Source organism: Symphodus melops (genome assembly GCF_947650265.1).
Source record: "Symphodus melops genome assembly, chromosome: 17".
Lineage (NCBI taxonomy): Eukaryota > Metazoa > Chordata > Actinopteri > Labriformes > Labridae > Symphodus > Symphodus melops.
Window position 1 is genome coordinate 58,369 of NC_136707.1, and position 16,495 is coordinate 74,863.

Consider the following 16,495-nt stretch of genomic DNA (forward strand, 5'->3'; position numbering starts at 1 on the left):
TGTGTGTGCATGTGTGTATGTGCACATGTGTGTGTGTGTGTGTGTGTGTGTGTGTGTGTGTGTGTGTGTGTGTGTGTGTGTGTGTGTGTGTATGTGTGTGTGTGTGTGTGTGTGCTCTCGGCTCTCACAATGATGGTTGGTATCCAGACGGAGTCGCAGCAGCGCAGCAGACACCGACACAAAGACTCCAGTGTGTCCGGGCTGTGTTTGGATGGAGCCGTGAACGAGTTCTCCTTCAGGACCGGTTCTGATGCACACTCTTCAGCCAACCTTCAACACACACACACACACACACACACACACACACACACAAAGAACAGATGAAGGATTCAGCCGTGTTAAGGATGTGATCACACCTACATCTATATAATGTTTCTGGTAGCCGAGAGCTGAGAGCGCACGCCGCCATGTACGGGCTCCAAAGCAGCCGGACTCTACCCACTGTCACTGTCTCTAAATAAACATCAGCATTTTATAATTTCATACTTGATACAGAAGCAAAGTTGAGTGAAATATTCCAGGAACAACATGACTGAGGTTTTTTATACTGACACGAAGTAGAAGGTTCCAGAGCTCCTGTTTAACTCCTCTAACAGCTCACTGACCTGCAGGCAGCCTCACAGCAGACCAGGGCCTGCAGCAGAAACCCTTCGGACCTGGACGCCTGGCTGCTGGGCTCTGACCTCCTCAGACTCGCCTGCAGCAGAAAGTTTTAAGATATGAGAGATGATGAAACTACAAACCTGCAGGAACAGTTGGAGAGAGAAGAGAAGCAACAGAACAACACGAGACCCGCTGATGTGCTCACTGATAAACCACATGAAACATTAAGCTGTGCGCGTTAAGGAACAGCGGCCCAGGGTTCGATCCCGGCACGTGGCTCCCCGCTCACTCTCTCAGTCTAACTCACAGAGCTTCGATGACGAGCAGGAGGAGGCGGGGTCAGCTCGGAGAATCTGTTAGTGACGGCCTCGATCAGCGCCTCTATCTGCCTGTACTGGACCGGTACGGACTGATGGTTCAGCCTGCAGGATTCAGAGAAGGAAAAGCAGCTGTGTGTTCGTGCAGACGCAGTCTGAATCATCTCGTGTGTTTGAGGATGATAAATAACTTCAAACTGTCCTTCTGTCTGTGTGTGTTTATAAAACGGTTCAGATTTGTAAAACGTCTATTCTCGCTTAACGCCGTGTCCTAACTGCACGTTGGATATCACGTGACATTGCATACGATCGATTCACTTTCCCCTTACAAGCATTACGACATGTAGTGCTTTTATTTTGAAGGAGGACATACGGTGGGGTGGTGCTTCTATTCGTTTACCTGAGCAGGGCGGAGCCAGCGTTAGCAGCCTGTGTGGCGACCAGCGTGCAGGAGGAAGAGACTCCAGCTAAGACTGCCTCCGACACTGCCACAAACCCTCCAGCGCTCGAGAAGAGGCGCACATCAGGAGGCTGGCTGCACACACACACACACACACACACACACACACACACACACACACACACATACACACACACACACTGCATAAGGACGACATATCGGCTCCCCCAAAGTGAAAACCCGTGGAGCCCCCTGCTGACTGACTGTGATATAGGTCATAAGCCCCGCCTCCTCCCTGTTAACAGATGTGTCAAACTTCAAAATCAAAATATACATTCAGTATTTTTTTTGTCAGTCATGGTTTCTGTCAGTATTGTTGCTCATCATAGTATGACACTGTGATTGACAGCTGTGTTGACCAATGACGCTCCTGCAGCGGGTCATCGGAGCGGAGGAGGAACGAACGTCTGCTTCAAACTGCCACAAAAATCGGTTCTGCAAATGGACAGAACCAACCTGAGGGACCTTTGACCTTTAACCAGGAAGTGACATGTTTGGTTAGAGGGAGCGGCTCTTTGATAACTGACGCAGACGAGTCGTACGTCAGCGGCTGTTTTGGGGTATTTTAGCTTCACTTTGGTACAACAGGAAGAGACGTCCATCTTTAAACAGACAGAGAGGAGCTGTGAGGTTCCTCCACGACTCTCCTGCCTCGGACTGTTTGCCGAGTCGTCGTTCTCACCTCAGTCAGGAACACATAACAAACAGTGCTGACCTCTTGATGCTGCAAAGATCACCTGACTGTGACGCAGCGCCACAACAGCTGTCGGCCGCCTCCGGGCTGTTGCCACAACAACAGTCGCACAGAAGATCCTAAATAACCCACGCATGCACATAGAAGCACGAGATGCTGGTGAGTTTAGGCGTGGACACGATTCAGTGATCGGACGCCATTAACAAAACGTGACAATCTTACGCACACAAACATAAAATGTGTCCACTCGCATGAGCTGCAAAGAGACGACCAGACGCGCGCAAGCGCACGCACACGCACACACACACACACACACACACACACACACACACACACACACTCAGTCTCACCGGTCCAGGATCTCAGTGAGGAGCAGGAGGCCTTGTTTAGGCACCTCCATGTTGGACAGCCGCAGAGCCTCCTCCAGGCTGCGCACCAGGGACTCCATACCTGACACGCAAACACAAACACGTATGTGTCAATAGATCTGGAACGGTGTGACTGCGCCCTGAATGACGGCGTTCTCTGAAGTGTTAATAACGCACGCCATCAGGAGACGGACGACGTCTTCTCTGGTCTCTGTGAGGAACTCTTCCTGCAGGATGACGATGCATGGCTAACACACAGTGGTACATATTTCTAATTTAATGCTCCGCTGACTCTGCTGTAATGATCTCTTATTTAAAATCAACTAGAGCATAAACTTAATGACACACAGAGCGCTTACACCACAGACCCCGTGTGCTGTGATTTAACTGCTGCAGAATAAAAAACATCCACAGACAGCAGAACCTGAAATAAATCACAACTTAAAACAAAGACACACAAAGAAGAAGAACTTCAGCTGTGGGATATTTAAGTGATCATGTTTACATGCACAGAGACACAGAGGGGCTGCACATGTCTGAACCACGGGGACTGACTCCGCCCTCTCACCGTACACTGAGTGACACTGAGAGAAGAAGAGCGCGTCCTCGCTCAGCAGCAGCAGACAGCTGTACGCCGACCACAGCATGACCTCATCGCTGCTCGCAGCCAGCCGGTCGAACAGAAACTCTGCGAGAGAGGAGAGAAACGGAGAATGACGTTATTCGAACCAACACGCCGCGATCCAAACAGGAAGTAAATGTTCATCAAGCATGTCCTGAAATCATGAGCTCACATCCAAATGACTTCAGATGTTTATGACCAAAGAGCTGCACAATCAAAACACACACTGATCCAGCAGGTGTCGCCCTCGAGCTCCATCATCCTAATAATCAATAAGTATGTTCTTCTTCTTCTCTCTCGTCTTTTATACACAAAGGGAGGAGCCGTCCATGTAAACACAGCGCTGACAACAACACAGCCAGCAGGACTCCAGCTTCTCCCTCACTGGAGACACTCAGGACATTTACTGGACTGGATTTATGAGATACTGATGTGTTGAATTCATTTGAAACAGCAGGAGAATAAACATTAGGACAAACTCTCCTGCTGAGCTGAAAGCAAATCAATAAAAGAGCATTTTGAGCTTTTATTGAAAACATGAAGCTCGAGCAGCTCAGGAAAGAATTACAAACAGAACCCCTGCGGAGATGAAGAAGCAAGAAAAGTGTGTGTGTGTGTGTGTGTGTGTGTGTGTGTGTGTGTGTGTGTGTGTGTGTGTGTGTGTGTGTGTGTGTGTGTGTGTGTGTGTGTGTGTGTGTGTGTGTGTGTGTGAGTGTTGTCACCTGGGACGTCGGCTCTGATGAAGGGAGCGCTGAACTGAGCGGGAGAATGAACCAGGACGGACGCGATGCACTTGGCACTGGTCACCTGTAACGTCTGATCACCACTCAGCAGCAGCTCCATCAGAGAACACACAGAGAACATACAGAGAACACACAGAGAACATACAGAGAACACACAGAGAACATACAGAGAACACACAGAGAACATACAGAGAACACAGAGAGAACATACAGAGAACACACAGAGAACACACAGAGAGAACACACAGAGAGAACACACAGAGAACACAGAGAGAGAACACAGAGAGAACACAGAACCCACAGAGAGAACACAGAGAGAACACAGGGAACACCTCACTGACAGGTTCCACGTGTGAACACAACACTCGTATTTGTTCTGCAGGAAGTCAGAGTGAGCTGAACACAGAGAGAACGCCCCCCCGCTGTGAGGCGTGAACGCCCCCCCCTCGCTGTGAGCCCCCCCCCCCCCCGCTGTGAGGCGTGAACAACCAGAGTGTCTGTGAGAAAAGTCTGTTGTTTGATTAAAAACAGCTGTTTTATTTATTTATGGGACGACGTTAAAAATAACTGAAGTTTGTTTTGGAAAATAAATCAGATTTAAATGTGATTATGTTTTTAAGAGTCACATTTTAAAACCCCCTCGACACTAAATGGAGATGGAATGACGTCATTGGCCGAGCTGTAACACGAGTCAGAACTGAGAACGAGATAAAATCTACGCATTGATTTCCCAGACATGAAGAATAAATATTGTTCCAGGGTAAACCCTCTGTGAGTCCTCATTCAGAGGACCATTAATCCCGGATCAGAACATCTTGTTATTTTAATACTGAGTGCCAGAATGCGGTCTTGGGGACGGGAGCAGGATGTTTGGACAGACCTTTTTCAGGATGAGAGGCAGAGGGCAGAGCTCGGGGGACTGTTGCTCTTGGGTTTGGCTCAGGCTCTGACTGTTGTTGCTGTGGGTGATCTGGTTCTCACTGCCCAGGACCGGGCCGCTCTTCATCAGAACTGATACCGCCTCGCCCATCTGAACCAGCAGCGACAGCAGGCCTGAACGACACACCGAGGTTACTGTGGTTTAAGGTTTCTGTTCTTATGAAATCTCTCTCACTCACCAACACATCTGTTGAGCAGCTGAGGGGAGCCGGCGCTGGCCAAAGTCTGCAGCAGCAGGACGCACACTCGGTCCCTGATGGCAGCAGGTACTGACTGAGCGGCCGAGCCCCCGCCGCTCCCAAACAGTCTGAGCCACACGTACAGGACCGAGGCCTTCAGCGCTTCATCCGGGTACAGGAGGGCGGAGCACAGGTGATCCAGTAAGGACGCTGATGGACGGAGAAGGGGGACAGTCAGGACTAAGTCAGAAGAGAGGCGTAACACAGGCTGAAGCGAGATGAGCTAACGACCTCCTCCGTATCAGAGACGATGGTTGAGCAACAGTGGAGGGAAAGTTGCAATGATGATGAAAGCACTGAAGACTATCGGGGGAGAGAGGGTGCAAAAATATAAAAACACACAGAGACCAGAGAGGAGTCTCAGCAGACACTGACAGAGGAAACGGCTCCCACCTTCTTTTACTGGTGACCCCAGTTTGACCCCAGTTTGACCCCAGACAACCAAAACACACTAACTCTACTGTGACACAAACAAACATTCATGTTAGACCATCTACAGGAGCCTGAAGGGACAAACAGGTAGAGATATATACTGTAGGTATATACAGTGTGTGGACGGACGGACGGACAGACAGACTCGTTCATGCTGACAGAGGACTCTTTCTATAATATGCTGTAAATAAAATGTGTCAGGAAAGAAAAGGTTGGGATGAGACAGAGAGGGATGAACTGCAGAAAAGGGTCGAGGTCGGATTTGAACCGGCAGTCTCTGTGCTACAATGATGTTTCTACAACAGAAGTCAAGGCGGGGGGAGCGTGTCGTCTGAAGGATGCAGCACTGCCTGAAAGGCGATTAGAGACTTTAAGAACAGAGAGAATAATCTGTGCCTCTGTAGAGGAGAGAGAGAGAGAGCACGAGCTGCTCTGTGAAGCATGACAGACATGTTTGATTAAAGCACAATATATACGAGGCGGCCGAGAGGAGGGAGGGAAAAGGAAAGCTCGACTGTTGTTTCAAAAACACATTTAAGAGACAGAAGATGAAACTGTTTGTCCTGCTCACTGTGACGCTCCTCAGTGTGTCTCTCTGTTTGACTCAACCTTTCTCTCTCACTCTGCAGCTTTTCATCCTTCCAGCTCTCTTTGTTTCCCACCAACAAAATGCCAAAATAAATCCCCACGAAGCAAACACACTGTGCTGTGTTGTTGTTTCTGTCCTCTGAACAGAAACAGATTAAACTGTTTACTGGTCTGGTAAATAATGACAGTAGTGTGAGGACACACAACTCCAGAAAGGACACAATCTGCACCGCGCCTGGTGTGTGTGAGCGGTACACTCCGAGGCCCTGACACAGATGGAAGAGGTGCACGAGTACATAACGTGGACGTGAAGTATGATGCATCCCCGCCGACACCATCAACAAATCCCCAAAAAGTCACAGAGTGGATAAAGATGCAGTCAGGATGTTTGTGTTGTTCTGTGCAGATGTGGACTCGACACATACGTGTAAATGCTCTTGGTAATAAAACCCTGATTCTAACCTCCGTCCTTTTTATGGCCTGTATCGTAATATCAGCACACTTCATAATGACACAAAGCCATGCGTGTGTTCGTCCTGGAGCTGCGTGAACGCAGGCCAGCTTGAGCCCTTACACCTCCACCTTCCTCTGTGTCCACTCCTGAGTGAGGACAGGAGGGACTGAAAGAGGCGGGGACAAAAACAGGCAAAGGGACAATCAGAGAGAGACGGGCAGCGAGTCAGAGAGAGAGAGCTCTGGGCTCTTGTTGTCATCGCCATGCTGTTGTCATTAGTCCAAACAGGCCGACAGAGACACGCTGAGTGACGGCCACAGACAGGCATGCACCCTAAATAGTGGTGGCCTGAATTTTGCATCGGCAATACAGCAACCCAGAAGCAGCCGAGTGTGCTCAGGAGAGCTGAAGTCCTGGGGATACACGGGAGAGGAGCCTGTGTGTAACAAATATTCTTCTTGACTCACACACAGACGCATCCAGTGCAGCATTTTGTTCTGTTTGAGAAAGACGTCGAGGTTTTAAAAAAGAAGGCAGGTCAATGAAGATGATAAACGCTTTTTATTTAATAGAGCGGCGTTACGGTTCATAGAGAAGGAAGGGCAACACACTGAAGGATTGTGGGTAAAGAAATGTACATATAGAAACTGAGGGGGAAGGTTGGATGAACCAAACTTTTCTTTATTTCAGTGAGAGCTGCCCTGGGATCAGCTCTGCAGGTGGAGTATAAAGAGCAGCTATCTCAATAAAGCCCGAGCTTAAAAAAAAAAAAGGTTGGATTGAGAAGGTTCAGGGGAAAGGACATCAAATATCCAGTGTGTGTCTGATATGGTAGAAGCAGGCGAGGAAAAGGAGCGCGGCATGAGGAGAATATTTGAAAAGCATCCAGTCGAAGTCGCTTCATGAATTATAGATGTTGAAAAGGTGAAAACAGGCGGTCGTGATTTAGGTTTCAGATATCGTGGAAAAGCCTCAGCCCCCCCCCCCCTCAGGTGTGCTGACTCAAACCTCCTGTACCCCCCTTCAGGACTAGCCATCGGTCCTGAGGGGACGGGGTAAATCTCAGCTGCCTCACACTGATACGTTTTGACTCTTTACATGAACATTGAATCACTTCCACTAATAAAGACCTGCTGCTGTTTGTCTTTGTGCATCAGGCTCTGTGTGATTTACAGAGGCTCACCGTACTGAGTCGCCAGGGTCACGGCGAGGTTGGGGACTGCTTCCACCAGGTTCCCCAAGAAGTTGAAAACGGGCAGAAGACTCCTCCTCACACTGAGCTGGTCACTGAGCTGCACGGAGACAGAAATACATCAACAACAGGCTGTCTTTAGGTCCTGACAGAAATGAATCATTCCTGGGCTCGAAGAATCCTCTGAAGCCGTTTGAGAGAACTTGGACCAAGGAACCAATCTGATGAATCTCATGCAAACAGAGGGCAGCTTTCTAATCAGGCTCTATTCTGCTGACATCAAGGACACCTGTCTTCACCTGCACATGCTGTAACACCTTCATCACCATCAGCACACACAGGTTTGAGGTTTTTCCATGTTCGGTTTTGGCTGCTTAATGAGGCCCCCCCCCCCCCCATAAGAGACACAACAGAACCAAAAGGCAGACAAGCACTTGGTTTACTAAACAACCCTGTGAGGATGTGTTGGTCACATGTTGAATATGAGGATGCTGAGTGAGCAGGTGTTTCCATGCATGTGTGTCTCACCTGTTTGTGTATCTCTTCCAAAACAAAGCGATAAGACGGCTCGCTGTGGAGCTCCAAGAGCAGCTGAAGCAGCACTGACACACAGGAACACAAGCATGTTTGTATTCACACACACACACACATCAAGAACAGACAACTGAAGGTTCATAAAAATAAACAACAACACAACAGTTATGTTCACATTAAAGAGGAATTCACACTAAGCAAGCCGTACTGTGCCTCAGCACGCTTCACCCCCAAAGACCTGAGCGCCCCGATCCATCAAGCATGCTGCACTTCCTCGGCCCGGCACGCTTCGGCACGGACGCACAACATGGACCGCCTTCATTAGTGTTCTGTCTGTGTCTGACTGACATGAATAAGACACAGCTGTCCTTTTCTCCTTGTTGTTTTTGAGTCCTCATATCTTACTGAGCACGCTGCATGATAACTTACAGCCCTGCATGTGTTCTGCTATCATGTTATGTACAAGAGGTAACATGGAGAGGAGGGGAGACAGCTGTCTGTAATGATTAGAGTTCCCAGTTTAAACACTAGGGGGCAGAGTTACATGCTGCTCCTTTAAGTTACAGAGCCTGTAAGAGTAAAGTGCTTAAACCTTGACACTGCTGAAGAGTGTGAGAGGAACACAGTCTGAATAATGAAGCAGTGATTATTATCACCATTTTCACTCAGGGTCATCATCAGACCAGAATCCTAAACTTACTATATTTAGACCTGTTTCAGCAGAGTCCGAATCCTCAGAAATTCAAATTAGTCGGCAAGATTCTGGTCCTGATTCGCTGCCAATGTATTTTTACAATTGTGTGCAGGAGTTTTCCTCGAAGGAGGACAGACTGGCTGCTGCATTGTTGTCAGAGAAGCTTCAACACAGCATGTTTCCTTCATGATCACACAGGAAGAGAGCAGCTCTCTGATTGGTCCTTTAGGAAAACAGTTTTAAATCTTAAAACATTTAGCTCCAGGGAGAGAACTCAGACTGTGCACACAAATCTGTGAAGAATAAGAAACGTGTGTTTATAAAGGAGTGAGCAGATCAATGAAAGAACTCTAAGCTCCTCACCTTGGTCAACCTTCCCCAGAGTGGCCGGGTCCTCCACGGAGTGAAGCATCCCTGGGGACAGAAAGCTGGCTGGGACTTACACAGGTATCACAACAAAGATGGATAAAACTGAAGAACAGCCGACGGGATAGTTTTAGAAGCCCTGCTGAGAGACTACATGCAGATTTATGCTGTGAAACGTAGACGTCTTGTTGGTCGTACGATGAGGACAAATCTTTCTTTTTAAATACATTTGTTGGATTTCCACAAAAAAATGCAGCAGAAAAAATAACAGCACGTGGTTAAGTTATCATCGAGTCACGATTGGCTTGGTTTCATGATCACAGGATGATAAAATCTGAAGTGAGATTGAAACTCGATTAATTAACCCTAACATCGAGAGGAGGGTCTGTGCAATACTGGTCCCACTCTTAAGGGGGTTTCAGACTCTGAACCCGGGCCCCAGATCCGAGTGCACTTGAAAAGGCTTTTAGTTTATGTTTTTTGATAAAAGAGCGCCCTTCCAAACACCTCATTACGAATTATCAGCTTCAATCACACCGAGAGCAGCAAAGAAATCCCACTGCATCCTGTCTTCTTACTCATCCTGTCTGTCTGATTCTTTTAGTGTCACTGTGACTCACCGAGCAGAGAAGCAGTCAATTGAAGACAGACCCGGTTGTCCTGTTGGAGAAGCTCTCTGAAAGCCCCAGGAGAACACCTCAACAGCCCGCTGATACCAGACAGGACAAACGACTTCCTCACCGACTGTAAAACAGAGACAAAGAGAGGGAAATATAATAAAGCCTGAACAGGAAGTGACCACATTTGGCTAAAAACACTATGATGTATATATCAAATGACTATTCAAGCATATCTGTTTTTGTCTGTCACTGTTCAAATAAACCTTTTAAAAAATAATAATAATAATCACAATAATACATGAGGGTTTTTATTGTTACCGAGATGTCATCACCCTCGAGCATCTCTATGACACAAGCCACACAGAGCAGCCGGCCTCCTCCTCCCTCCTCGGACCCGAGCCGGCCTCCTCCTCCCTCCTCAGACCAGAGCCGGCCTCCTCCTCCCTCCTCGGACCCGAGCCGGCCTCCCCCTCCCTCCTCAGACCCGAGCCGGCCTCCTCCTCCCTCCTCGGACCCGAGCCGGAGGCTCCACTTCGGGTCGTGTCTGTGGTGGATGTGTTCATAGATCATTTCTCCGCTCGTCATGTTTGTGCGCAGACAGGTTAGCTGGTTAGCTAGTTAGCTGGTTAGCTTAACAAATTTAAATGTTAAGATAGCTCATTAGCATAAAACGCGTTCTTTCTTTTTCGAAGAAAGTGAGTCTTTTTAAGTCTTCACCGATTAAACATTCACATCAAAAGAAGTGTAGTCAATAAAAAAGTTCACCATAAAGCATTTACAATTATTATAAACGACAGAAAACTACACAAGTCGACGTTTAGCCTTAGCAGACCGAAATGTTCGCGCCCAGTTTTTTAAAGAAAACTTTATTTAAAAATAAAAAAACAGAGGAAACTTAAGAGCACAAAAACACGAAAATACCAAAATGATTTATTTATTCCAAAAATAAGACAAAGATTAACATTAAAAAAACAGAAAGAAAATAGATAATAATTACAAACAGCAGAAATTATAATAAAATACATTTGGACAATAAGCTACTATAGTTACATGTCCCACCCCCTCGCCATCTATTCAGCTGTCTTGTAATATATTTTTTAAATTATGACAATCATTAAATAATAATGAGCTGCCTGAACCACTACTTGGAAAGTTTAGTTGCTTTATTATTATTTTAATGAACATTGCCTTCAACAGTTTTCGGTTATCAAATGTTAGATTTAAATGAAACATCCATTAAATGTCATAGTTAAATGACAAGCTGTGAGTGTACTCTTTTTTTTTTTTAATTTGCAGCATTGTTTAGCAATGAAGGCCAACATTTGGTTATCACCATGACAACAAAAGCTTCAGGGCGACTGAGCAGCTATCCAATGAGAGCTGTACGGGGGAGAGTTATCAGGCACCACAGACTTGTCACTTTATTATCTGTGCACTTCTGCTTAACACGAGATCACTCCACATCAAAGTAATGCATGACAGTAAGTGCAGCCAGCTCAGCGCTGCCTTGTGTGTGCAGCAGGCGAGCTCTCAAAGGTGGAGGAGGATGTGTTTTCTTTTGACCAGTATGCCGTGCTCCAAACATATTTAAAGCTGAGTGAGCAGAGAAGCAGGTGGAAAATATTAGTTCTTAAAGTAATCTGTACAGAGACAGGACTGTAATCCATCAGCTTCAGGGGTTTGCTGGCTCCTGAGAGGTTGGAGCGAACACATATCCGTCAATTTAATTTGACAACTATTTCACAGACACAATTCATCAGGGGCCAATAAAACAACACAAATGGAGTCAGGTTGTGTCCAAGCAAAAGTGGAGAGACTACCTGCACATATATATCTCTACATAGCTTTGCTTTTCTCTCTTTTGGCTTCATGTGTCTTGAACCACTTCCTTTTTACAACCCACACACACAGACAAACCCACACACACACACACACACACACACACACACACAAAGACAAACCCACACACACACACAGACAAACCCACACACACATACACACACACATCTTTATATATACAAAGATCATTCTGCAGTCTTAAAAAAAACCAGGAAGGAATAGTTTTAGAATATTTATTGTTACTTTCTTCTGCTGTCATCGTGGGCGTATGTCCTAAATAAAGCTTCATACCTTTGCAGTCATCACATCACCGTGGTTACGTGACTGTTCCCATAAGTGACGACAGATTGCAACCTGCAACTGCAGTTTTTTATTTGAAGAGTAATGACTTACAATATGTGTCTCCCCCCCTGCAAGTCTGCATATTTCACTGCAGTATGAAACCCTCCATGTAAAGTCAATGCAATATTCCCTCAACTTAAACTTGTAGTAGAAAGATCCTTCATAACAGCCTAAACATGAAAAGACATAAATCGATTCATCCAGACTGTATAAAATCAAGAGTGGACTTCAAAGTAGAGATACTTCAACCTTTTTGATTCCGGTTAAGTGAAGCGCCTACAGCCTTGTGGTAATGTTGTGCGCCGCATTCTTTACTCTGCAGCAGCCTCTACCATCAGTGTGTGAATGTGTATGAATGGATGAGTTAATACTGATGGACTCTGCAGCAGCCTCTACCATCAGTGTGTGAGTGTGTAGGTGTGACCTGTGGTTTGAGTAGCCAGTAGACTAGATAAGAATGAAACAAGCTCACGTCTATTAAATATGGAAACACAGTTAAAAATAAATAAAGACATCGACAGTGAAACATGCTCTAATTCATTTCCCATTATTTAACATGTTTAAATAATTCTGTAAGGGGTTCGGGCACTAGATCTTGAAAACGTTTTTGCTGTATTAGAAAGAGGGCGGGGCCTGTCTGAGCGCGCGCGTGCTGGGCGTGCAGTAGATCTCTCGGGTTGAACTGTCAGGTGAGCTTCAGCCTCACAGATGGAGACTCCTGCAGACTGATCACACTCTGTGGATTAAATGTGACCGAAATAAGAAGATAAAAGAAGTGGTGTGAATAAAATGTCGACTCCTGGTAAGAAACACTCTTTAGATATTATACCATATTGAGTTGTTTGCAACCTGTTACAACTTGTTTGAAAGAATAGAAGTCGCTGCTGCAGGTGTTACGGTGTGAAGAGTGACCTTGTCAACTGGAGACTTTCTGCAACTTGCTATGTTGTAAATGTTTTAAAAGTTTTCTCACTTATCTTTTAATGTCGTAAAATATTCATCAGAATTATCTTTAATGAAAAACTAAGAAAGAAGCTTCTTTAGGACACTTTTCAGGTGTTATGTCGAGAAATGCATCCCTTCCAGGAAATGCATTAGAAACGGTATCACTAAGTGATCAGTGGGAGTCGGTGGTGGGTCCTGAAGCTGAGTTAAAGATAAAGTAGTGCAGATTTGAGGATCTTTAGAAGTCTGTATCCGCAGGATTTAAGGGGGCTGCTGACTGACCCGGAGTGGATTACTAAACCTGGATCTTTTTTAAAACCTTAAATCAAAGCCCAGATTGCAAACATATTTTTTCTGGGGGTTTGGGGGGGGGGGGGGGGGTTGATTATGCATGCAATCCCCTAAACACAAGTTATTTCAGTTCATAACTTCCTGCAGGGGTTAGAAATATTAGTCATCAGAAGTTTCCATGCCTTGCTGAGCTTTTCCGCCTCAGCATTCATCAGACAGAAAGTAAACCTGCAAATATGTTCATGTGCTCTCAGCACGCCGCCACAGTGCTGACAGATGGAGATGCTGCGAAACCACAAAGAAGCTGCAGTTTGTCTATGACAGGGTCAGTAAAGGTTCTCAAGTAGCTCTGCTTAGGTTAGGTCTTTAACATTGTTAGACACTTACAAGACTCCACCTTTTATCTGTTGTCTTATAACGATGAGCTGGTCGACACCAGTCCTGAGATTTATCAAAAAGGAAAGTTTGAAGTCTCCTCTGGGAAGTGTGTGCCTCGCACGCCCCGACTGGAGAAGATTCCTCAAATAAACTGTTGTCATGGAGGAAGTCACACAGCTGATTAGCTCCCACGTTCTCCAGGATCTTAGAGACAAAAGGAAGGTTGGACTCTCTGTCGGCCTGCTGCAGCGCTGAAAAGGTGTCTAGGATTGTTTTTATTTTCTTCGATGAGAGAAGAGTGATAGGCGGTGTGTCATAGAGCGTTCATATATTTATTATGACTCTTTTGGTGGAGCGCCACATTCTTTCAAATGTACTCACTGTTAGTTTTCATGCATTATCATTCTTAAAGCCGAGTTATTTTAGAGCATTACCTCCTGGGGGAAAAGAAATTCCCGTCTTTAGAAGTTTCCATTCGACTCTGAACTTTTGAGATGCAGCAGCACTGAGCAGACTGACAAACAGAACGTCAACATAAACCAAGAAGAACCACAAACTGACAAACTGATGGAGCCTACAGAGATGAGACAAAACCACGATGACTCCCCAGAGGGCGAAGGGGGGGCCATTAGAGCCCCCGAGCGAGGACAAACTTTAAACTGCAGCTGTAGCTCACAACAGCAGGAGACCTCCCTGAGGCCCCGCCTCCACCTGACCACGGCCTGGAGAAGCAGCAGGTGTTTAACCTTCTTTGTGCAGTCGAACAGAGGAGCTGATCCCCTCGCCCAACCGCTCCGTCAGCACTTTCCACGACTGATGGAAGACTAAATAAACAAACATGGGAACCAATAACAATGACAGGTATTACCCCTATACAGTAACCCCCATCCCTGCATGCACACAGTGCAGGTACTGTTCACAGCACTCAGCCACACAAAGAGTCAACGCCAGCTTTGTTCTGTCCTCAGCTCGCACCCTCCAGGGCAGGATCCATTTTCACAGCAGGACAGTGAGCCAGCTCCACGGAGGGAAAACCTCCAGGCCTCCTTTAGATGAGGTCATGGGTGTCAGTTTGGGGGGGGGGGGTGCATCATACTGGACATGAATTCAGTTATTGATGAGTACTGCAGTCTAAACTCTAATCATCACAGAGAGCTGTCTCCCCCCCTCCTCTCACACAGGTCAGCATGTGGTGGACACTGTAGCTTCAGTGTTTAGCCAGCTTTGCATGTGGTGGACACTGTAGCTTCAGTGTTTAGCCAGCTCTGCATGTGGTGGACACTGTAGCTTCAGTGTTTAGCCAGCTCTGCATGTGGTGCACACTGTAGCTTCAGTGTTTAGCCAGCTCTGCATGTGGTGGACACTGTAGCTTCAGTGTTTAGCCAGCTCTGCATGTGGTGGACACTGTAGCTTCAGTGTTTAGCCAGCTCTGCATGTGGTGGACACTGTAGCTTCAGTGTTTAGCCAGCTCTGCATGTAGAGACACTGTAGCTTCAGTGTTTAGCCAGCTCTGCATGTGGTGGACACTGTAGCTTCAGTGTTTAGCCAGCTCTGCATGTGGTGCACACTGTAGCTTCAGTGTTTAGCCAGCTCTGCATGTGGTGGACACTGTAGCTTCAGTGTTTAGCCAGCTCTGCATGTGGTGCACACTGTAGCTTCAGTGTTTAGCCAGCTCTGCATGTGGTGGACACTGTAGCTTCAGTGTTTAGCCAGCTCTGCATGTGGTGGACACTGTAGCTTCAGTGTTTAGCCAGCTCTGCATGTGGTGGACACTGTAGCTTCAGTGTTTCGCCAGCTCTGCATGTAGAGACACTGTAGCTTCAGTGTTTAGCCAGCTCTGCATGTGGTGGACACTGTAGCTTCAGTGTTTAGCCAGCTCTGCATGTGGTGGACACTGTAGCTTCAGTGTTTAGCCAGCTCTGCATGTGGTGGACACTGTAGCTTCAGTGTTTAGCCAGCTCTGCATGTGGTGGACACTGTAGCTTCAGTGTTTAGCCAGCTCTGCATGTAGAGACACTGTAGCTTCAGTGTTTAGCCAGCTCTGCATGTGGTGGACACTGTAGCTTCAGTGTTTAGCCAGCTCTGCATGTGGTGGACACTGTAGCTTCAGTGTTTAGCCAGCTCTGCATGTAGAGACACTGTAGCTTCAGTGTTTAGCCAGCTCTGCATGTAGAGACACTGTAGTTTCAGTGTTTAGCCAGCTCTGCATGTGGTGGACACTGTAGCTTCAGTGTTTAGCCAGCTCTGCATGTGGTGGACACTGTAGCTTCAGTGTTTGGCCAGCTCTGCATGTAGAGACAGGCTTTTTAGCTCGGGTAGAGAGAGCATGATGGAAAGATTTGATTGGCTCATTAGCGGAGGTGTGGTCGTAACGCGTCCTGGTTGGCTGAGGCTGTGGGGGAGGGGTTAACCCTGGATGATAAAGTTGAAGCTCCTCAGTGAATCGAATGAGTCCAAACTGTGAGCAGAGAAAAAGCTCTGACTGTTCGCTCTGATGTTGAAAATCAAATAAGAGGCTGGTTACTGCAGTGGAGATGATTTATTGTCTCCCAGCTGATAAAATGAGGATATTCTAATTCATTATGAGGAAGTCGATTTGGCTCTACTACATGAGGTGGCTTCTCTTCAGTTGATTAGATTGATGGGACGCTCTCTCTGTGTGCTGACACACTCCATGAAGAGCTAATATAATCCATGTCACACTAAAGCGTGTAAAAAGAAGAACAAAGAGACGAGTGAGAGGCACAAAAATAAATGCGTCAGGGCTTTTTTCATTTCCAGGCATTGCAACTTTTATCCATTTATCCGCCCACAGAACAGAAACCTTCCAGTGTG

General features: G+C 46.6%; 2 protein-coding genes across 2 annotated transcripts in view; one reads left to right on the forward strand and one right to left on the reverse strand.

Annotated features, from left to right (window-relative positions):
- mei1 (meiotic double-stranded break formation protein 1) overlaps nucleotides 1-10,746 on the reverse strand; it is a gene marked incomplete at its 3' end in the record, with an annotated part of 16,760 nt that extends 6,014 nt beyond the window's left edge. The window contains exons 1-14 of the mRNA XM_079365407.1: nucleotides 10,184-10,746; nucleotides 9,866-9,989; nucleotides 9,243-9,293; nucleotides 8,180-8,253; nucleotides 7,643-7,751; nucleotides 4,926-5,135; nucleotides 4,688-4,860; nucleotides 3,787-3,901; nucleotides 3,011-3,130; nucleotides 2,425-2,524; nucleotides 1,321-1,455; nucleotides 911-1,025; nucleotides 606-697; nucleotides 129-270 (exon numbers count right to left, since the gene is read on the reverse strand). Coding sequence (XP_079221533.1) covers nucleotides 129-270; nucleotides 606-697; nucleotides 911-1,025; nucleotides 1,321-1,455; nucleotides 2,425-2,524; nucleotides 3,011-3,130; nucleotides 3,787-3,901; nucleotides 4,688-4,860; nucleotides 4,926-5,135; nucleotides 7,643-7,751; nucleotides 8,180-8,253; nucleotides 9,243-9,293; nucleotides 9,866-9,989; nucleotides 10,184-10,450 — 1,827 coding nt within the window. The 5' untranslated portion in view covers nucleotides 10,451-10,746. The remainder of the gene's footprint in view (nucleotides 1-128; nucleotides 271-605; nucleotides 698-910; nucleotides 1,026-1,320; nucleotides 1,456-2,424; nucleotides 2,525-3,010; nucleotides 3,131-3,786; nucleotides 3,902-4,687; nucleotides 4,861-4,925; nucleotides 5,136-7,642; nucleotides 7,752-8,179; nucleotides 8,254-9,242; nucleotides 9,294-9,865; nucleotides 9,990-10,183) is intronic.
- A 2,089-nt stretch (nucleotides 10,747-12,835) lies between these two features.
- The window catches only part of LOC306837665 (uncharacterized protein), a gene marked incomplete at its 5' end in the record, with an annotated part of 6,269 nt that continues 2,609 nt past the window's right edge, over nucleotides 12,836-16,495 (forward strand). Inside the window, one exon of the mRNA XM_079365408.1 lies at nucleotides 12,836-12,848. Within this exon, the coding sequence (XP_079221534.1) occupies nucleotides 12,836-12,848 (13 nt within the window). The remainder of the gene's footprint in view (nucleotides 12,849-16,495) is intronic.